At 35.7% G+C, this 23,734-nt stretch overlaps 1 protein-coding gene across 1 annotated transcript in view; it reads right to left on the minus strand.

Annotated features, from left to right (window-relative positions):
• Lmpt (Limpet) overlaps positions 1-22,788 on the minus strand; it is a 173,721-nt gene extending 150,933 nt beyond the window's left edge. The window contains exon 1 of the mRNA XM_021332292.3: positions 22,465-22,788. Coding sequence (XP_021187967.1) covers positions 22,465-22,512 — 48 coding nt within the window. The 5' untranslated portion in view covers positions 22,513-22,788. The remainder of the gene's footprint in view (positions 1-22,464) is intronic.
• Between the last annotated feature and the right edge of the window lie 946 nt (positions 22,789-23,734).

A 23,734-nucleotide genomic window follows, 5' to 3' on the forward strand; every position in this document is an offset into this window, starting at 1 on the left:
GCGGTGTTTCTATATATCCTAAAATTGAAAACAAAATATTGTAGTTCAACAATTTTTGGACTTTGGACTTTTCTTTATGCATGGACATGTTAACGCGAAGCTAAGCTCCCAACAATTTGCAGCATCAAGTAAAGAACATAAACTTAATTAACAACGAGCTCACCTAAGCCACGGTAAACGGTATCGGATATTATGATAGGTATCGATATTATCGTTTTACGGACGATACGATTAGGTCATGATCGATAAGCTTAGGGTAGTCCCAGAGGGTAACACTAAGGTTTGATGGAGGTATTATCATAATATTGTTGTTAAGTTGTTTTTATAATGATAAAGAGTTTTGAGAAATAATTCAAAAAATGTTTGGTCGCAAATCATCGTATGACCCGTTTAAGCGCTGGGTGCAGCGTGTGGGAGTGTCAGACTTTTACTGACTAAAACCCACCATTTTTCTTCTTGAGCCCTTCGTGCCAGTCTTTAGGAACACTGCAAAAATCTGTGGCTGAGACAAAACTTCATCAATATGAATCTAAAATGGATATGTATATTATATTATATACATATCCATGTAATTACGCTTATTAAATTAACAATAGACTTAATAAAACCATAGAGTATTGTTCTGCTCAATTCGAATGAGCAATTATTAATTAATTAACAATGGTATGTGCAGCGAGTCTTCACGCATCGATTGCGAACTATAAATCGAGACTACGAGATATCGAATAACATGACATCTTTAGAATCGAGATCGAGAAAAATTTACATTACTTTTTTATTAATGTTCATATGTATATAGCCTTTCTAAGCTGAAATGATGCACCCTACTACAGCATTCAAAATATGCTACGTAATTTCAGCTCAGACGAGTTCTAAGGTTTTATTTGGTTTTGCCCTTTACAGAGTTCATCTTTGCTCTAGTTTTATTTGTAGGTAGTATCTATTTTGAACATAGCATCTATTTTGTAGTACTTATCTATTTTGAAGTAAGTAGTAGTAAGTGTAACGCAAGTAAATTTTTAATATGAACCTGACCTGAACAACTGACGCTGGTCGTCCAAAAATAAGTTTCTACATACTTATATACCTAGGTGTGGGAACGACCGTCTCTGGGTTGACGCCATGAATACGCACGGTTCAATTAACATCACATTTAGGATGGGTCACCACCGATTTTCGAGAAAACAAGATGTGAAGACTTGACATTATATCACGCTTCTTTGCACAGGAGGGTAAAGTGAATTGTGTAGCTAGGTATATTTTATCAGGTAGGTACATACATACATTCATATTAGTACCCATTTTAAAATGGTCGATATTGACTTCGATCGGTCAAAAAAAAAATATGTCTGGGAAGACTCTAGACTAGGTGCTTAACTGTATCAAGTAAATGTAATGCATCTTCATCTTCCGAGCCTTTTTTCTAGCTATGTTGAGGTCTGCTTCCAATCTAACCGGATGCAGCTGAGTACCAAGTAAATGTAATTGAAATCTAAAAAAAAATCAGTTGTATCGAGATGAAGATGAAGTATTATTACTAACCCTTTTGTTCTCAAAAGGACCTCCTATGTCATCCACATCCAAAACTCCCGACAAGTAGTATTCCACGCACTTGATTGTTGATGTTATCAAAAAACCGACAAAGTAGATGAATATCATCTTTAATATGTTTTTACGAAATTACGTCAGCCTCAAGGAGAATCCGCGTTAAACAGAGCGTTACAATCAGCTGTTAATCATAAACCAGTTTACCGCCTGAAGTCTTTTTATGACCTTTTTAAAGGACATGTATTGTATTTGAGGATGCTTTTGCCTCCTTTGCACTTTTTTGTAGAAAATCAACAAATGACCCCTTTCCGCTGCAACTAGTTTGACGTTTCGAAAGAGCTTCCATAGGCCTATTTGACTTTGGCTGCGGGTGCAATGTCTTTTGTAAATGACAATGCAATTTTTCATCTCTCCAGACCACGTTGTTGTTACAGCCGCATGGCTGTATGAAAAATTGCATTTACAGGCTGAAGAGAACTGTCATGCATATGACAGTTCTCTTCAGCCTGTAAATGCGACTTACTTCTCTCTGCTAAAATGAGTCCGACTTACTAATAACCTTGAAAATAACATCTATTTCAACACAACGATGAAGATGTTTCCATTATCCTCTCGAACATTAAACTATCAACTGCATTCATAACAATAAGCCTTGCACATCCGATGGGTTATATAAAATTTACGACCATCATACCGCCATGGTTAGCCATAAGCGACACTTGTGGGGACGTACATCATATCCTTGAACGTTATAAAATGCGGTGATGAGTTTTTACCGAAGATGTTTACTATGACATTTATATCATTTGCCTAGCTTTTTCCAAACCTTGCTGGGGTTTTCTTATAGTCTAAAATGGTGTAACTGATGAACGGTCTTATTTTGTTTGTCTTTAAGATCTAAATCCACAGTGTATGTTTAGAAGGACATTTTTTTGTGCTTTTTAATCGATTCAGAAATTTTTGATTGACCTCACAAAAGGACGATCTCAATTCAGATGTTTATATTTTAACTGTGAAAGAATCATAACTGACGACCGAGTGTCCCAACATTATTAATTATGAGGAAACAATAGCTTAAATACTAAATTGCTTAGGTGTTAAGTCATCAATATATTAATTCAAGTTATGGTTAATAGTTAATACGAACAGTTGTTTCAGACTTTTCCTTTGCCTATTTTAGTAATAAATTGAATGAATGAAACCCTCCTATCTCTTTCATAGCATGGGAAATTATTCAACGTCCTTCCCACCAACTGAAAACTATAGGTATTGTAACTTCAGAATCTATAAAAAAATAACTTAATTTCACTAATTACCTACCGGAAAAAAACATAGGAAGCATACACTTTACGCCTCAAAAATTTTAAGCGAATTTCTGCTAATTTCATCCGTATCATAAACCCGTAGCCTTGTCGAGTATCACTTAACACTAATTAATGTGTATTAATTAAATATTTTTTCAAAGTTAATTTAAATATATTTACTACATGTATTTAGGTACTGTGCTACCAAAATTATACGTGGTTTAAGTTAAAACAATGGATAATAATTTGTGAACCTATCTATATAATCTATTCAACTTTTTTGCTACAATAGGCAAATCAATTTATGATGGATTCTTTTACTGATTACTTTTGAAAGAACATATTTAATTCAATTGTGGCATCACATATCTACAGTTAATAGTTTTAAACTTTAGTAGGACATGCAATATCATTTTAGACCACTCCGCTTCTAGAAGTGCCAGAAAATGCTGACGTATTAAAACATAGACACCTGTCCACAATACCTGTAATCAGGTCACCTATTCACAGTGCGAAATCTAGCCTAAGCATAGTTTCAGCAGAACTAGTGGGAACTTCTTAGACAACTTTTGTAGTACGGTAGATGGCTTAATTGGGTCAGGAGGAGTTGGTAAATGTGGATTTATATGTCCTTGTAGATATTTTTATACGTATAGGTAATGCCATTTTTGTGTAAATAAATAGTTGCCTATAGCCTTCTTTGATAAACGGGCTATACAACACTGAGAGAATGTTTAAAATCGGACCTGTATAAGGTGTATCCTACAGCCTTCTTTGATAAATGGCCTATCTAACATAGAACTTTGTTTTCAAATCTGACTAGGAGTTCCTGAGAGAGTCCGTTCAAGCAAAGAAACTCATCAGCGTTATGTTATGGTAAAATGGCAGAGCACTAAAATTTATTAATTTAGTTTCAGTACACAGGAGCCTAAATTACCAAAATGAGTTACCTTGTTTGGTGGCACCAAAGACTATAAAACCACTTGACTGCGCATACAGTGCCCCGACGCTCGCCAAAAGTTAGTGATTTTGCGCGTACTATAAGGCTACGATCAGTACGATCCTTTAGTAGCGACCTTGAACTGACCAATAGTAGCCGCGGATTATGCGGCGTCCCCCCGCCCGCAGTGGTGAGTCGTGTTCTTAGAAGAAATTGGCGAGTGCGCTCTCTAATGGTTATTTACTTTATGGGTGGCACTCACCCTTTACACTGCCTGTCAAACTTCTCCGGCTGAGCACAAAAAAATTTTTTGCATGTGCCTAACTTTTTCACCCGACAAGGTCAGAAAAGTTGTTCTGAAACTAGGTACTAAATTGGGTATGGAAACACTAACTTTACTCCCAAAACGAGTGATAAAAGTTTGTATTATTTGATTACCTATTTTTAATTGGGTTTCATGATGCATGTTTTTCATGAGGAATTATTCAATTACAGTGCTCGTTAAATACCATTGCTGCTCTGAAGTTGGGTACGAACAAAGCTACTACGCATGCGTCTTTTGACGGGTCAAAAGGCCGTCTTCAGAATGGTATAACTATTTGACAAATTGGAAGATAAATTTTGCTACTCAGATAGAGATTGACTTTTTATATTGATGTGGGAAATAGTACCCTCAGGAGGCAGGTAGAACCACAGGGAACAGCGAGTAAGATATTTTGCAAGTATATTATTCCGTCGGTATATTATTTTTATCAGCCTACTGAAATAAACAGAGATAAGTCTACCAAAGTGCACTCGAAGTGCCTAATCCAGTACATTAGTGAGGTGCCCTCATCGATATAGATTATCTCTGTCCACACGTCAATTGCATAGACGTGACATAGTGGGATAGTGACGTGACATTCGATAGTGTTGCTAGGTTACCTGTTGACAAACTTGGTATCATTGCATCAGATTTAAGCCAAATGTGTGTCAGCTTTATTCGGGTAAGGGAAGAAATTATCCCTAGAAGGTGTTAAAATCGTATCTTCTTCTTAAAAATAAAGGGGTTACTTTTGGAAAATGTTAAGTATTTTGATGTTGGCTCAAAAATTATTTAATATTAAGAATCTATTTAGCCCTAAAGTAATATGTTTTTTTACCTAGCGCTAATTATGACATATATTATACACTTGATTGCCAAAAAAAGAGCACATTTTTTCTTTCTCCTTACTAGTTCAAAATGCAATTTTGCAACAGCTTGTGGAAAATAAATGGAGCACTTAAATATATTATCTGCTTGGTGGTTGCAAACTGCGCCGATGTACCACAGATGGGCCTTCAACTGACCACAGACCACAACGACCATACATAAAATAGCCTCGATCTAAATTATTTTTGTTTTTCGACCGACCGCCGTATGTCCGGTAATAATGCATTAATGTTGCACAATTCTTGTATAAAATTATGAGGGATTTTGTGTTAAATGGTGCACAAAAGTGTTAATGTACTGAGAATAGTGCTTATAATTTTATTGCTATGACGATCAAGTAAAACATTCGCTTTACCAGTATTTTTTAAATAATTAGATGGCATTTGTATGATGAACAACTTTGAACAAAGTAAATGAAGTTCACAAAAAAGAAACTTGAAGATCTATTTTTTTATTTATCTTGCCTGATTTAATTATCTAACCTATCTACTACAAAAGTTATGTCATAGCATGTGCCGTATAAAATGTACAATGATCGGTTTCAAAGACTAGAGATGCCTTATCAGAACCGACAATCTACCTCAGTCAACACTTATGATCTAGCTCAGTAGCACACAAGCATACAGTCGGAACGTCACAGTATTGAAACTCATTCCCATTTATTTACAGATAAAATAAAGGTGCTCTCAGATTGCGTGGTAATATTCGCGCGGACGGTAGTGGACGATCGGTGGCTGTTTATCTAATCAAAGGGCTACTGCTGTGTGCAGTAAAAGTAGTTTTGCTAGTATCAAGACAGCAGGATGGCATAGATGTGCAGTAAGAGGTGTACTTAGATAGCAGGACGGAAAAGAAAATGTGTAAGATCAGTAACGTTGAAGAACCTACGAATTGATAAAGAAGCTGGAGATATTTATAGTTATGCTGCGCTTTCGTATCGAGTTTTATAGTAGTCACCTTTTCTACTTATCTTGTTGATAAGTGGAATTCTTGACAATAAGGACGCAATCCGAAAACAATCAGCTTAAAATTTAAGTTACCAGTTTTTCTATTCACCAAAAGCTACACTTCAATCAAATAATTCTTAGCACATCGCAGCGGCGATAACACATCCATCTGAAAGAGCTTAAACTGCACACCATTGAGCAGCGTAGCAAATTAGTAAACAAATCATTGACCAGTTTAACTTGACACGTCATACCGTCGCTGCTTGTCAACGGCGATCCAATCTTCTTTGACTAATGCACTTTGTAATGTAGTTCTCAATATGGCCGCGGTTCAAGATACATCGGTTGTGTATGTGTGATTGTTGATTGATGCGTTCCGTACGCAGATAGCCGTGGCCGATGTAATTCTCACGACAAATAAGGATTAAGTCATGCTTGAGATGTTGTTTTGTTTAATTTGCTGATAGACGAACTTTTTGAAGTGGTTTGGTGCTTACAGTGTGATAAAGCTGTTTTGATTTAATGTTCTATTTTTGAAAAATATTTTCGTGCTTCGTTCTTTTTAGGTGCTACTTTTTGTGTCCGGCGAGTGTACAAACATAGCTTGTCAGATGTTTTTATAAACAAATTATATGCAGTAAATAAATTACATTCCAATAGCTACCTACACAGGCAATAATTACCGTGCATATAAAAAAGCATTTTTTAGTAATGTTCCTAAGTATTGCCATACCTAGAACTATTTATTTCACTGACCTACTTCTTATATAGAAGAAGCCCTGAAGTAAATAGCACCTTTATTTAGTATAAGAACATTAAAAGATCTAGATCTAGTAAGCAAATCAATGACAAACTGTTGCAATCTATAGAAATTGATATCCATTTGAAACCTCGGTCACCTTTTACGGTACAAGCAATATTCATAGTCTGGACAACCATGTTTGGGCCATATCTATAGGAGTCCTAATTGAAAGGGCTATGGTGCCTATATGGGCTATCAATGGTATTACTGGAAAACTAATCCTTTGCAAATATGTCTTGAGTAGATTTAAATGGAGGCAGATTTAGCCCTGATGAGATATTGTATTCTGTTATAGTAGGTTAGGTTTAGAATTTTGTTATTACCAACGACTTGGTGTACATTTCGAGGACAACTTGACGCATAAAGATTTGGTTTTCCCCATCTCCACACTTGAAATCTGGTTATCCGCCACCTGCCTCATGGTTTCTCGTGCCATCTATCTTTATGCCAAATTACGACTCCGCTTCAGCCAGATAAGGTGTAATAAACTAATTTACTTTCGCATTTACAATAATATTAGTTATGAGTAAAATCTTCACCTTACAGTAAAGGTCTTACCCAAAAACATCGCGTCTTGATAGACAGGAAGACAAGGGTTAAAACACATTTATTTCTATGTATAACTAAACTAACTCAAACAAAACCCTAGCAAATAAATACAGTAGGCACATCCCAACTATTTCGCATCACTAGTCACTGCATCCATTGGAAAGCCGTCCGGTGATCCGGCCGATTTGAAACCGGACCACTTTGACGGAACCGGATTGACACCGCGAGCGATACGCGCGCCGCGGTGCGGTGGACCAAAACTGCAGTGCAGGGTTTAGCCAAAACATGTGAAGTAACTATTTTCTAGAAGTATTTTTTTGGCTTTTAGTAGAGGAAGGATTGGATAAGTATTGGCATTATTAAATAGGGTCTTTTGGATTTTGGTTTAGCAATCCTTACTAATATTATAAATCGGAAAGTGAGTTTGTTTGTTTGTTTGTTTGTTTGTTTGTTTGTTCCGCTTTCACGCCGTAACTACTGAACCGATTGCTTTGAAATTTTGCAGACGTAAAGTTAAAAGTCCGGATTAAATAATAGGGTACTTTTTATCCCGAAAAAAATAGATATTCCCGAGGGAAAACAAAAATATTGTTTGCTTGATGGATGGATTGTAGATGGCGCTGTGTGTCGTTTAAAACAAGGTAATATATTGCAAACGAATATAAACATGTAAATTTAGAAGCTAAATGATACGATAATGAATCCCCGAAAATGAGGAATTCCCGAGGGATGATGTACAATTTGTTTAATCGTCTAAACTGTTTTTTTTTTTACATCCTTACTAATATTATAAATCGGAAAGTGAGTTTGTTTGTTTGTTTGTTTGTTTGTTTGTTTGTTCCGCTTTCACGCCGTAACTACTGAACCGATTGCTTTGAAATTTTGCAGACGTAAAGTTAAAAGTCCGGATTAAATAATAGGGTACTTTTTATCCCGAAAAAAATAGATATTCCCGAGGGAAAACAAAAATATTGTTTGCTTGATGGATGGATTGTAGATGGCGCTGTGTGTCGTTTAAAACAAGGTAATATATTGCAAACGAATATAAACATGTAAATTTAGAAGCTAAATGATACGATAATGAATCCCCGAAAATGAGGAATTCCCGAGGGATGATGTACAATTTGTTTAATCGTCTAAACTGTTTTTTTTACATCTACTTATATATTGCAAACGAATATGAACATATAAATTTAGAAGCTAAATGATACGATAATGAATCCTCGAAAATGAGGAATTCCCGAGGGATGACGTACAATTTGTTTTATCGTCTTAACTGTTTTTTTTACATCTACTTATCCTGAAATAACTATAATTCAACGAATTACTAATTGGTATAAGTATTAGTTAAGTTATTTAGTTCTTGAGGTATGCGATAGATGGCGCTGGGTGTTTTTAAAACGTGGTAACGATGTGTTTTTAAAATACGTAAGAAGTGGAATGATAGCTTTTTAAAACGTGGTGACGTTGTTTTTTTTTAAGATACGTAAGAAGTGCAATGATATCTCGCGCTTTAACCTGTAGCTCATTGTTCAATCGCGAGCTTCCCGATAGCTCGATAGATGGCGATAAGGTTGATGGTGTTAAGGTTCGCCGCGAATTAGTCTTAACGTGTTTTGAAATCAGTGGGGCCCAGTAGCGCCAGGGCCAGCCGCGGCTGCGGGTTGTTCGAAAGAGGTACCGCGGCCCTGGTATATAAAAGGCCTAGGACGGAACACGACGATTTTAGTCAGTAAGAGTCTGACACTCCCTCACCGCTGCTAACCCACAGCGGGAGGGGTGAACCGAATTCCACGCGGGCGAAGCCGCGGGCGGAAAGCTAGTATTTACATATAGGCATCATTTTCGGGATTGAAACTTCAACTTGGACTGAAAAGCACTTAGGTCAATATAGAACTTCGAATCCACCAAAATTATAAATGTTAAAAATCCACATCAACATTCCATGACTTTTTAAATAAAAAAGAACGTTAAAGCGAATATTTTGCGTGAAACTGTAATTCCGCCAACTGTACACATAACCAGATTGAACCACTTTTAAAAGATTCCACCTTTTTTAAGCGGTGGAAATCGTTGAAAAACATGGCGGATGCGTTTTATCAGATTCTTCGTTATACGCTAGTGGATTTACAAGGATCATCTTGTGTACATTCACCGGAACATTATTTTTGTGATGATGTTATTAAATTAATTTTTAAATTATGGTGTTAAACCGCTACTGCACGTTGCGTAATTCAAATTGACGCTGCTAGCCTTTAAAAAGTTTTGTTTGTGTGAAATAGAGCGGGGAATTTTATATTAAAAATAAATAAATAATATAATCATACGTCTTGATATAAAAAAATAGTGAACATGTCTTTCAAAAAAAACAATAAAAGTACGATGAAAGTAGCTCCATAACCTGCTTAAATGTCGTGAAAAAAGACACAATGTCATTCTCACATTCAAAAACAGAAATAATTGATTATTCACAATAATACGATTTAATAACTAAAAAAGTTTAGATCAGTGTGTTCAATTAACTACATCATTCACATCTCATATTTTTTATAATTTTCATTTATGAAGAATTTTCTACCAAAAAAAGATTGACCATGGACTAAAAATCGATCATGCCATTTCAAGTTCACTGCCATCAGGCACCTAATAATAGAAGTTTGCATTACCCATGAGTCTATGGTGAAAGTAATCCCCTGGTATAGAAAGCTGCCGTGCTGTTCATAGAGACTGGTTTCCTTTGCTAGTTATCAATTATTAATTATAATTACTGGGTTGGTTTTCACTCTGTTTGCTTTGGATGTGACGATAGTTTTTAGAGTTAGGTAGGGGTAGCCAGCCAAGTTCATATTTTGTTACCAATAAGTGTTTGTATGAGATCTATGTTACAAATAGGAGCCGATTGTCATCGAATTGGTACCAATCTTGATTTCTGGCTGCTGGTGTAGGTATTCTTCCATTATAAATTATCTCAACAAGACTGTGAACAAACTTGTCTACAGTTAGTATGAAAAACTATGAAAATAAATGGCCTTCACTTGAAATCATCTACTACTTTTATGTACCAAATGTGGTAGTATTTCTAACTCTGTATGAGGTATGGACTCGAACGTACGCAGTCAATTCAATTGCGATTTTCATGATATATTGTAGCTCTGACACAATCAAGTTATACCTAGATACGCCATACAACTAATCTATGCACGCTTTTTGTGTTCCAACATTTCTAGGAAACAATACAGTGCATCTATGAATTTACATGGAATACACAGGATTCATTCATTACTACCAGAATATTCCTCGTATTGGCAAACAGATTCGAGCATTGATTCTATCGGGTTTTGATTTCCAGTATTAGGGAGAAATTCCTATTCGAAAATCCGGGAAATACTGAACTCTGTTTGGTGAAACAAAATAGCACCTTCAATTAGACATTGTTAAATGGAATGACAGAAAGCTACATCAAAGCACAGCATTGTTTGTCAAAAAATGGCGGCATATTTTGTTCATGTCATTTAAACACATAAGATTTGAGTAAACAAGTTCCAGTCTCAGCTAATTATGGGAGTGATCTCAATATTATAATTGAATTAAATAAATTAAATATGATGTCAATTTTATTGGTATTGTAACTTTCAAAAAACAATAGTATATGGAAAAGTGCGTTGTGATACTTACCAAGTTCTTGTGGTCAGCAGTTCTGCATAGTCGTCATTTGTTTGAACATTTTTCGAACTTGTCATGCGCCAACACGTCCAAATCAATCAAGCGGTTTTTTACACCAATATTCGATCCGCAATAAAGAAGATTTATTGGCAAAGCAATTAATATATTGCTGGCATGATTATCATAAACGGTTGGTTAGGTTACCCAGTGTTTACGATGGTGTATCGTCATCTTTATAAAAATATTTTTATGCATATTTTTAATTTGACAGCGGGACAACAGAGGTAAAATTAGAGATTGTAAAATGTTGAATCACTTTCTCTTCAAAATAAGGCCTTAATTATACATATATAGCCTGCAGAAGTGTGTATGTTCAGTACTTTTAATTATTTTTATTGCACGTGTGAAACCTTTTTCTTATAAGAACACAACTAAATACTTATGGCTTAAACATGCGTACTCATATCCAAACTAGGCTGAAAATGAACACCATTTCGAATTTGAACTAACGAATTTGCTCAGCGTGCTTATCAAACGAAACAAAAACCGATCAAACCATACCATACCATAGCTGATATTCTAAAAGTAGGTGAAGAATTCTCCATTGCCTTCAACGAATGTATTTGCGTGTGACCTTACGGTTTGACATTATGAGGTATAAATATCACATGTAGTGAGTCAGTAAGCCGTTCAAGTTACCCAGCGATGCGGTGTTGTGCACTATTTCTTGTTCAGACACATTTTCTCTCCAAGTAGCTCATGCCGAATAAAATTAAATGAAGCAGTGTATATATTTGTACGTTCTGTAGTAGTTCGAAGTTTGTTTGAAGCCTTTGGCTTATGAGAAGAATGAGTCCTTTAGTCAGTTTTCAGTAGCTGAACTCCAAGTTTAAGCTCTGCTCTGAAAACCTATGAACTTATCCGTGGTTAAAGTTAGAGAAATGAAGAGTGCATTCATTTTTTGTACCGCTTTTTCAGTCGTTACGGATGGTCAGAAGCTAGAAAGGCTTACAAGAGGGTTTCCTACTTGCTGGTAACACGCTGGTATTCAGCATCATAAAGTTAGCGTGGAAGCGTACCCCAAAATTTTCGATAAAATTCTAAGCAGCTAGTGCTTTTAGCTTAACTCATAAACGAGGTTAAACCCACACATTGTACCAAGCTAGCATTAAAATGCCATTCAACACTCACACCCTCCATACATCCCATAAGCACCTATCCTTCCATACCTCTCTCCTATGACTCCTCCCATTTCTCACATGATTGTAGCTCAAAACTGCATGGTTGCACCATCCGGTCCCACCACAAGCCGCAACCTTGGCTCCTACGCGACCACCGAACGTCCCCGTATTAAATTAAACATAAAACCATGTAGTAGGTGCAGTTCAGAAGCTCCATTGTCATGATAACTTTCAAGTAGAGGTGACTTATAAGCTCTCCAGCTCTAGCCCATTCATTTCCACCTATATGTATATGGATGAATTGTTAATAGTTTTTATCATATCCGCATTATTATCATATACATCTAACGCCACAATTTGACTATTAGTGAGACCACCAGGGCCAAAGCTTTCCGGGGCCGCGGGATGTTTCGAAAAATCCCGCGGCCCTGGTACATAAAGGGCTTAAGAGGGAACATTTTGGGTTTTAAGAGTCAGTCAGAGTCTTATACTTCCTCACGCTGCACTGTGAGTACTTTAAGCGATCATTTGGTGATTTCTCTTGAAAAAATTGCTGCTTAGGGCCAAGGAGGAAAAAACTTTTTGGAATTGTGCTTGATATGGATAATTTTAGGTCTATATTCGGCAGTGGACGTCCTATCGCATAAGTAGATAAGCAAAGGAGTGCATGTTTACTCTAGTTATAGATGAAATGGAGTAGATCTTCTGTCCACACTTACATAATAACGAAACATCAAACCGATGACGTAACCCGATACAACAAGAATTAGTTGTTTTCGCAAAATCGTCGCTATAAATACAAATAAAGAAGAATCTGCCTTTGAACCGCTAGACTTGTTTAGACAAATGTTGTTTTAAGATAATGTAGGCATGTTTAATATTATCACATTTAGTATAATATGAGAAGCAAATCTTACGTAAGTATAGAATTTTTCCGATTTCGTGACCCCGTTGGGGAATCCCGTTTGCTTTAATATTTGGGCTATTTATCGCCTTTTGTTTATTTTCAACAATACATAATAATGATAAATAATATAGATATATAGATACTGTTTAAGAATATGTTTAAACTGCTGTACCTATCCTCCTGAACTCATCCCAGTTGTATCTGGGGTCGGCGTTTGATTTTTTTCTTCTCTTCTCTTCATCTCTTTTGTCTACTGTCCTCATAAGCAAAATTTTTCTAGTCATATCGCATGTTTTGTATTTCTTGGTAATAAAAATTCTGTTCACATTATTTATTTAATTTACTCAGAGCAACTCATGCAAAACTGGAGGAAGGAAACTCGTTCTAATTAATAAAATGATGCCATTAATATTAATAAAGTAGGAAACATATTGCCGAATTAGACAAAGCAAATGTTTAGGAAATAGCAATTACACATTTTATTAAATATTTGTTTATACCTACTCAGTAACAAAAATAAATATTCTTAAAGTTTCTACGAGCAATAGTTGCCAGTAGGAGAGTAGAGAGAAATCATTCAATCTTTACTATATTATTAAACGAGTTTCATGTGAATTTTTTTATAATAACCAAGCCCATTCATAAACTCTTTTAAAGGGTGATAAATACCTTCGTATCTATCGCAGTTGTATTAGTTAGGTCATGTTCTACTCTGTATTACTCTAGGTATCCCTGGTACTGAATAACCTTTGCATGTCATGTCTCACTCATGAATAATATATTCACAATATTTGTACAAGCGCTTAAATCGTCTGAAAGGTCGTGTGAGGACTGGTGACGTCGCCACTTATCGTCTGATGTCAGAAGTACCTAGTGTTCTATTGTTATGATGAGATAGGCTTGTTCGATATTTAAAATTAGATTATTGTTCTTCTTTCTGCATATAAAACCTAATTAAGTATAAGGTGATGCTGGCCACAAACAGACTAGCAGTCAAACTTATAACTCCCGTCTTTTGTCATGTCAATAGTTATTTGTTATACAAGAGTGCAAAGTTGCTTTTTAACCGCGGGCTCAATTTTGATGACCGAGCAAGCGAAGGATTCTAAAATTGAAACACGAGCGTAGCGAGTGTTTCAATAATTAGAATCCTGAGCGATAAAGGAATCAAAGAGCACAAGGTGAAAAATCTTTGCACTCGAGTGCAACACGTAACTTTTCATCCCACCTCATCGAGGAAATTACTAAATGCAAAAAAAAACAAAATGGCGCGCACATACGAGTATCAAATTAAAATGATGTACCTATTAAAGTTCATTTATTTGAAAACTCACTTTAAAAATGAAACGACGTTAAAAATTGAGCACGCGGTTAAAAAACAACTTTGCACTCTTGTATAACAAATAACAATAGTTATTTCAAATCAAAAGAGCACAAGGTGAAAAATCTTTGCACTCGAGTGCAACACGTAACTTTTCATCCCACCTCATCGAAGAAATTTAAAAACAAAATGGCGCGCACATATGAGTATCAAATTAAAAAGAAGTACCTATTAAAGTTCATTTATTTGAAAACTCAGTTTTAAATTAAACGAGGTCAAAAATCTATTTAAAAACAATAATAAAAATTACTGAATTAATTGAATAATTATTTAAAGCAGTATTTTATTTGTTTAATATGTATTTGTTTGAAAAGTCTTATCAAGATTGTCACAAATGGAGTATTGCACACGATGTTCTAAATTCAAATCACTTTGCCGCTCTAGAGGATAAAAACGGCTTTTGCGCTCAGATATCAAAGGGTAAAAATACTCTTTCCGAGATGGTGGGATGAAAATGTTATTTTATCACTTCAATACGCAGCTAGAGATTGGCCATTTAAATAATCTACAATACGGATATGGTTTACAAATTGATTGTTAATATCCTTCCTACTGATATTTATCCTTTATAATTTCAGCAAAAGAGGAATGACTGGCTAGTGATATAGCCCCAACAAGGATCTTTCCCCAAATGCGGGAAAAGATTGTTGACATATTAGGTACGCTTTTAAGCTAAGTGGCAAAAAGAAAATTGACACCACAGAAATCGTCAAAGTATTTCTGCTTTAAAGCTTATTTATGAAGATGTGTCATCTCACGCCGTTAGTGATCATGACCGTGATGCTGATAATGTACTTGTTTCACTTGAGCTGTAGCATCACTACACAGCTCATTAACTGTGCCGTTAGACTCATTAGCTTTGATTTATTTTATGTTAACTGCAGTTTTATTTCATTGCTCATTGTCAATTATCTGGATTTTATTATGTCCAGCGTTTGTTATGGTTACTTGTGTAAGTTAAGGACGAATTGTATTGGAAAGATCTAGTCACTAGGATGATGTCAATTTCTTTTTGGACTCACCAGCTTTGAACACATTCAACCGATATCTTAAAGTGACGTTCGAGATTCTTAGATCATATTGCAGGATCGGGTCCAGATATGGTCTTTTTCTATGTACAACATCTCTCCAGGTCAAAAGCGCCTACGAAGCTTAGTACCTACTTACATCAAAGAATTCGTATCAAATACGGAAACGAATAAATTACAAACGCTATGCACTTTTTACATTGATAACTGCTGTAGTAAAGAAATCTGATACAGGAAGCGACATAGCTTATCCAGCACATTCTTCTAAAACCAACCGTATAACATGGTCATTTAAACTTAGTAGTATAAAAAATTATACTGCTTTTGGTCCATTACACATTTAAGTGTTAGACTTAGCAAAGGCAGGGGTTATTGAACCCATGATTATATAATGTTCTTGTTTTTTTCATATTTAAATAATCTGGTTGGTTCTTGATTCTTTTTTGCTGAGTCATTCTGAGTTGCTTGAGACACTTCCAGGATGCTTTAGTTCTATAGGTATAATAGTGGTCTGATTTTGTATAGCTAGTACATATTTGGCGTAGTAAAATAGTAAACGTAATAAGTTCAGTGTAAAAAATATAGTATGTCATGTAATTGAAATTGAATAGTTTAGAAGTACAGACAGCACATCATTCTGCAGCAATCTGTCAAATTTCTTCAATAGCAAAATTTTATAGAGTCGGGTAGGTTGGCATTTGAACAAATAGGTATCAACTTAAAAGTGAATACGGTGTTACATCTCCAAGTCCAAGCCTTCAAAAAACAGTTGTAGGTACTAAGAAAACTACAAGACTTGTAGTGTTATAAACTTGTCTACAACATAATCTTATAACAGCACGAGGGGGGTCATTAAACCTTCGACGTTTAGTCACGAAGGTCGGCCGGCCATTTATTTTGGAATAAATTGATCAATATCGATTAGTTATTCAACAGGTATTTTTTGGTATTTTTGTCTTTGACTGAAATTTTGTTAAACATGCCTTTAGTAAGTAGAATCATCGGACCGTCCGTCCAAGTTTGCTTCTCGTAAGTCCTTGTTTTACCTTTGAGTCTAAAGCAGTTTGTATCCATTCGATAATCGCCTCTAGATACTTAAAATCTCTTTCACAACTTATTACAATTGCCTATAATATTGCAAGGATGATCAAATATAGCACTGACTATAAAGAAATCTGACTAAAGACATGATCAAAATTAGTCATTGCCAGACCAAAACTGATGGCATACTACACAAGTGACATAGGAAGTCAAAGAGAAGTTTCTAAATAATTTATAAAAGTTTAACTTCTAGGTACATGTTAAATTAAAAAAGAAAACCCCCAAAATAACTTATAATTAAATGAAATCGTTTATTTTGCAAGTTGGACATTACATCACGTTTACACGTCATTTTAAGAACGCTGAGGTCGGCATTTCCGAACTGACTGATCCCTGAGAAGAAACGCCGAAACAAGCTCAAGGGTCATAGTCTCTTTTTTCTTTTTTATACTTATAGCAAAGCTTTATCAAGAAACCAGAGGTTCAAATCATGTTCTGGACAAAGCAATATCAACGCAATGCAACACATAAAACTACCAAAGTAGCCTTGAAAATAATAATACGAGCCCATGCAATAAAGAAGCACTGCATATCGAAGATCAGCCCCGCCCACCTGCCATGATGCAGGGGAGTCACGGCTGAGGGGAGCCATTGAATGTGCATTATGCTCTTATATGCTCTTACGCATGTTGTGTGGTAATTAAATCAAGATCGATGTGGAGGAAGTGGGTTTAGAAGTAGATTTGTTGTAAAGGATGTTTAAAGTTTGAAGATACTAGAACGAGTATAATATTATGTTCGTGACAGAAGGTTTAGATGTGTAGCTGAACTTTTTTCAAGTAACTTTACTTCTGAGAAATCAGCCATAGAATGGTCATGGAAGTAAAATAGTGTTTTGTTCATACATTTTGAGTATCGCGACTACCTTTTGTGGACTTCGGAGCGGCAAGTTATAAACATAGTTTCTTAAGAACTTGGATGAAATGAAGAAATAAACCTAGTGTTAATTACACATGTTCGTATAAATCCGTGAAGTCCCGTGTAAAATAAATCTTTGTACCTAATGTTACAAACTTCTATTTATTCGTAGGTCTTCTTTTATTTTCAAAGTCATAAGGATAAATGCCAGTACTTATTGATAGATTGGGATGTTATTCGCCGAATATAGCCATGAGTCAGACTCTGGTTATTTTCCTACCAAGGTATAGGTTAAGCAACCTATTAAGTTTTTGCATCCATCTTTGTAATCTCAGGAACTTGTTTCTAGAACATTCGATATCGATTAGCCTTTTAAGGCAGAGTGCAGAATATTTATACAGCGTGCTAACCAATTATGATTAGACTATTATTTTATCAATTTTAAATACAGTCTCATAAAAAAAAATATTTTTAGGAAAAACGTGTGATAAAGTTATGATTTCATTATTATCACTACGCTCGTTGAAACTTTCAATAAAATCATGTTGATAAACGAACTGAACTTTTTGCTCTACATTTTACAAGGATCATCCCACACGGTCCGTTCTACGTACGAGTAATTCACACATGGCACAATTAATTGCTTAATTAGTACCAAGACATGATATGTTTAAAAATAACAAATTAAACCGCGACAATTAATTCATTAACAGCTCGATTGGAACTCACATAATTGTGGTAAAAAATACATTCTTGATAATCAAGTGAATCGGAACGCCTACGTTTATTAATACAACTCCGAATTCCATTTTCCAATTCAAATTTCGAATTTGACGCCATATTGTTATTTGATTTCAATTATGGAATAGTACGTTATGATTTTACGAGTAGAGCTGATTTGGATTAGGTAGCGTTTCGTCATACACATTTGACATCTTATAAAAATAGTTTTTTTTTCTGTGTGGGCTTTGCTTGTGTTTGTATAATATAAAAATCTAAGAAAACATTCCAGTCAGAAGAATTGGGGTAAAGAGACACAAAAACACAAATGAATACTATAACTGCTACCTAAACGGGATCACAACATATTTCCTAAATGTTATTCAACTATTAGGTATGCGCTCATTTTTGGTTATTACGTCCTATTTAGGCCAGTCCATCTGCCAAGAGGTTACAAGTCATTATAATAATGTGCAGAACCGTTAGTGCTCAGTATCAACAATTTAGTTCTGCAGTGTAAACAAATAAGGAATTAAGGACACTCTCAAGGAGATGGGAAAAAACTGCCTCGTTGGCCTGGTATTCGCATAGCGTGTCTACTACTCGTAGGCAAGCACGGTATTCAATCTTGGGTCGGGCTGAATCGCTGAGTGCGATTTTAGAAACTTTCTCACAGATCCCTTCAAGTATAAAGGGCCAAATTGACATCATCCTGAACCAATTGCCAACCTCACCTATTCTAAACCAATAGTGACGTATAACCACAGCACCAAATGGGATGTTAAATAGGCTTTTTGAATACTTCGGCAGCACCAGCATCTCCCATCCGATCTGAACCAAAAAACTATCCCACACTGCACATACCAACACGCATGCCCAACGCGATGAGTATGGGCAAATCTCCCCAACTTCGGGGAGGTCTTTGTCCAGCAGTGGGTTATTCCGATGACATAAGACATCATCATCTCCCGGGGCACTTCCCATCTAAATTGTAATTGGCTTCAAGTCTCACCGGCTATTCCGATGACATAAATCCTAAAATAAAAATGATGAAAGGTAACTAGGTCATGATACAAAGATACCTATTCTCCAAAATAAGATACTGAGCCCTGGAATTCCCTGATAATATTCTCATAACCCTTACATTGGCTATGAAATCCGATGCGGACTTAACGTGGCTTACAGAAAGACTAAATAGCGACTGCTTTATTATCGAAAGGTATAATATTGACAAGAAAGGGTATTTTGTTAGGGTTAGTCGATGTGGTATTCTTTTTATGGGAAATATTGTGATATTATGTTATCATTCAATTACAGAATAGGTCAGTATGTTTCGCCTGCCTATGATTCTTACGTTTACTTTAAGGATTTTTCGAAAAAGTTGCTGCGGTCCTGGTATACGAAAGGCTCTAGAAGGAGTAAGAATGGGTATAAGTCAGTAGAAGTCAGAAACTCTCCCCCACAGCACCCACACCGCGACCTTTTTCTGGGATATCATCAAATGACTCACGAATTAGGTTAGATGGTGATGATGATGTCCTCCTAGACGTTTTCGTCCGAAGAAGTGATTACACGTGTATTTTTTTATCTTTACAATTAAATATAGTTCTAAAAAAGATAAAGATTCTCTTCAATTTTGGTTATATTCAAAAGCATACAAAAAATAGTTTGCATCTCACTGACTCACTTATTAACAACAATATAGTTGCACAATATTACAACAGAATATATTTACTGGTAACCATGACAACGCTCCCGTCTCACCCAACTATAAATACACCGCAAGGTAAATGTCTATAAGGTAATGCTTTGTAATAATAACCCTTTGTCCCTTGAAGGTAATATCTTGAATCATAATATTATTATGTGTCCTATGTTACTGTTGGGCCTTCAAGAGATGAAAATGTAGAATTCTAATTGAGAATATTATGAAGTTGACTGTTTTGAAGAATCGAAATTGTGATAGAGTTTTAATAGCCAAATGTGATATTTATACTTATAGTGCAAATTCCCTTTAACTCCTATTGGGGTCAATTTAACATAGCTTTGATAATCAGTTGTTTTAGGAACATTAGTGGCAAATAAAGTTAGACTATTGAAGGTTTTCATTTCTGAAACGCTAGCTGTAAGAATGAAACGTCGTAAATCGGACGTTTATCTGAATTGACTGAAATCATCCTCCTCCGAGCCTTTTCCCAAACTATGTTGGGGTCGGCTTCCAGTCTAACCGGATTCAGCTGAGTACCAGTGCTTTACAAGGAGCGACTGCCTATCTGACCTCCTCAACCCAGTTACCCGGGCAACCCGATACCCCTTGGTTAGACTGGTGTCAGACTTACTGGCTTCTGACTACCCGTAACGACTGCCAAGGATGTTCAATGACAGCCGGGACCTACAGTTTAACGTGCCATCCGAAACACAGTCATTGGTGTCTAAGATATACTTAGAAAGTACATACAAACTTAGAAAAGTTGCATTGGTACTTGCCTGACCTGGGATCGAACCCGCGCCCTCATACTTGAGAGGTTGGTCCTTTACCCGCTAGGCCACCACGACTTTTGAATTGACTGAAATATTAGGGTTATTTTAGAGAATAATACCTATACTCGGGTTTCATATGGTTGACTGTATTTCATGTAATTTCTAGACGGCTTAAAAAAAGTGCGATTCTCAATGCAAATGTTGCAATATTTTCACATTTTAAGCCAAAGAAGGTTGTTCAAGAGAGGAAAAGCTGAGATGAAAGCTACTCGTACCAGCCATGTCTTGTATATTGAGGTTATATGCATAAGGTTAGAAGGTTTTATATATATAAGTATATACCAGTATGAGCTACTGCCTCTTTACTTCCACCACTACTTATGCTTAAGAAAGCAAAATGCACTTTGTATTATAACTAGATATGTGTAAATATATTATTTTTAACATGATGGACGACATTCTTATATGAAAAAAGAGTAAGAGAGTAAGGAGGGCAGGTATTTACATCTGTACTTTGGATTTTCCAAAGTAGAACATGACGGCTTTCTGCCAAAATTCTTCTTCATCATCTACATAATATATTTTCCACTTGCATTCTTTTCTGTCTTTTGTCATACCTTCTAAAATTCGTGCTCTTGTTATTCAAGTCATCGTTTAGACCATCTGTTGTTTGGTCTTCCTCCAGGTGTTTATTTAATATTGCAAGGAGTTTAGGTTTGTCAAAAGGTATTTTGTCTTTTTGTAGTCTAGAGCTGCTATTTTTTCTCCACGTTCATTTCACATGATTATGAGATAAAGTGGTAAACAAAAATCCAGTTCTTTCAACCTGTTTGTTTTTTTACACAATCTTGAAATAAACAACATATTTGTTATTTATTTTATATACCTCTATATAACGTGTGATCAGTCTTTAAATAACTATTTTTTATAGCTACTCTAAGTATCTAATGCTTAGATGTAATTCCTTCTAAAACTTGTTTTAAAGTACTACCTAGCTAACAATATAATTGGTTCCTAGCCAGTTAATTCCTTCCTATGTTCTTGTAATCTATTCTTAATGGTCTTAGGCCAGTCAGACCATTATGTTCGTACAATACTCGGAATTTTAAGGCGCATTCCCTTATACGTCTGTCGTATGGTTCATGGCCATCTACTAAACTAGTAGACCATTTGTTATAAGAAAAAACATGTGAACATGATCTTGTGTTACTATGCTGGCTTTCTAAGTTAACATAGTGATGACAATGTTTGAATTTAAGGTACATAAATAAATGTTGATACAATAATAAATTCTAAATTATCAGTTCAGTTATTGATAAATTAACGAAGCAATCAAGCAGCAGCGAACTAAATTAATTGTCAATAATTGATAATTAATATACCCTAGTCTATCATTGGACCTAATTGATAAACAGCCGTTTATATTCTAAGAGATTATCACCGATAGCCGACCGATAACATAGCATAAACTTACTGAAACTAAAACATATGTTGGACCACACATAATAGTAATTATGTAAAAGTTAAACAGAACGCATTACTCATCAGTTACTCAAACTGTAAACAAAACAATAAATCATTCACGTATCGTACATGAATTTTATTGATCAATTAATTCGCGACGAGAAGAGAACTGCGAGATATCAGTGTAATAGAGTGTAAGTAACCCTTTCGAAGCCGGGGAACTGGGAAGGGACTGTCCGGGGAAAGAGTCCGGCCTTCATTGGTACGGTCCACAAAATAAAACTTAACGAAATGATGTTTAACTAACATAAAAATGTAGAGGAATTTCTGATATTTTTACCAAAAAAATTTGGTTAGTAAGGTCTATAACACTTTTGGGAATCTTAAGTGAAACTTACCATTTCAGAGAAAGCGCTCTTAGGCCTCCTAGCCGGCGTTCCATTCATCCTGCTACCGGACACGACTCAACAAAACAAAACAAACCGACCAATCGGATCGCACACAACTTTTTCACGGACACTTGTAGAGTTCACCACTGTCAAACTTTAGCATTGAACTTTAACAAACTTCTAATGAGAATTTTGTTCAAACAAGGAATAAAACTGGTTACAAACGTTAGGCTGCACTCAATTTAATCGATGACTTCATGCAATTATTCGCTGATAAGTTATCGAGAAGTTGTGACTTGAAACCGGTCGCGGCGAGGCGAGTCGTCAGCCCCGAGGTTCGAGAATTACTGCCGAGATCGGGCCGACACGACGCCGTCCGAGGTGCGTACAAACCCACACCGGCCCTGCATTATTTACGTGCCGGACAATGCCTTAAGTTTTGGAGGTTAAGTTCCGAATGCACGCCGCAAACAAGGGTTGGATAGAAATTTTAGTACAATAAATACACTAGGCGCGTTTTAGTTGAACAATCATGACATTCAATGCCACAAATGTTTACTTACTACAGCTGAAGCGAGCGCACATGATTCACTTAAGGCATGTTTACACTCTATATTTAGTTGGTCGCCCGGTTAATCTTGCGTTGCGCCTGCGACGATGACGTCACCAGCCACATTTTTATCGACAGATAAAGGACAGCAATTATTGCGATCTTGTGTGGCGTGACTCTTGATCTTATAACGTTGTCGGTCAGTATGTAATACTAGGAACTTCTTATCTCAAACTTTGTTTGCGGATTCTTTAATTATTTTTTGTTAATGAATAGTTATCTCGTGCCGCTGTGAACTGGTTCACTTGTCAAGTGTAATGTATTTTTATGTTCTCATTAGAGTAGAAAATCAACATTATACCTAATAATAATTTATTGGCAATTTAATTTTGAGATAAATGATTTATAGTTATTGACATTTAATATATCATTCTTATAAATATTCAGAAGGCAATTAATAAAATAAATTTTAATTTGATAAATATGCAAGTTTGTATAAAAATATAAAACAGGTTTTAAAACATGAATTTGAAATAACGCTGTCTGTCCAATATGTCCACTTGACACATATTGGACAGGATACATTAATTTTTAGAGTATCTAGTTTATTAGAATTGATGAAAGTAAACCTGATTCAAAAAAATTGTCCAATTAACAAAAATTGAAACAATGGGCCAACCGACTATGATGACAAAACACGATGACGAATCCCTAGCTAGCTCAAGGTAT

The sequence above is a fragment of the Helicoverpa armigera genome, chromosome 4, assembly GCF_030705265.1.
Source record: "Helicoverpa armigera isolate CAAS_96S chromosome 4, ASM3070526v1, whole genome shotgun sequence".
Classification (NCBI taxonomy): Eukaryota; Metazoa; Arthropoda; class Insecta; order Lepidoptera; family Noctuidae; genus Helicoverpa; species Helicoverpa armigera.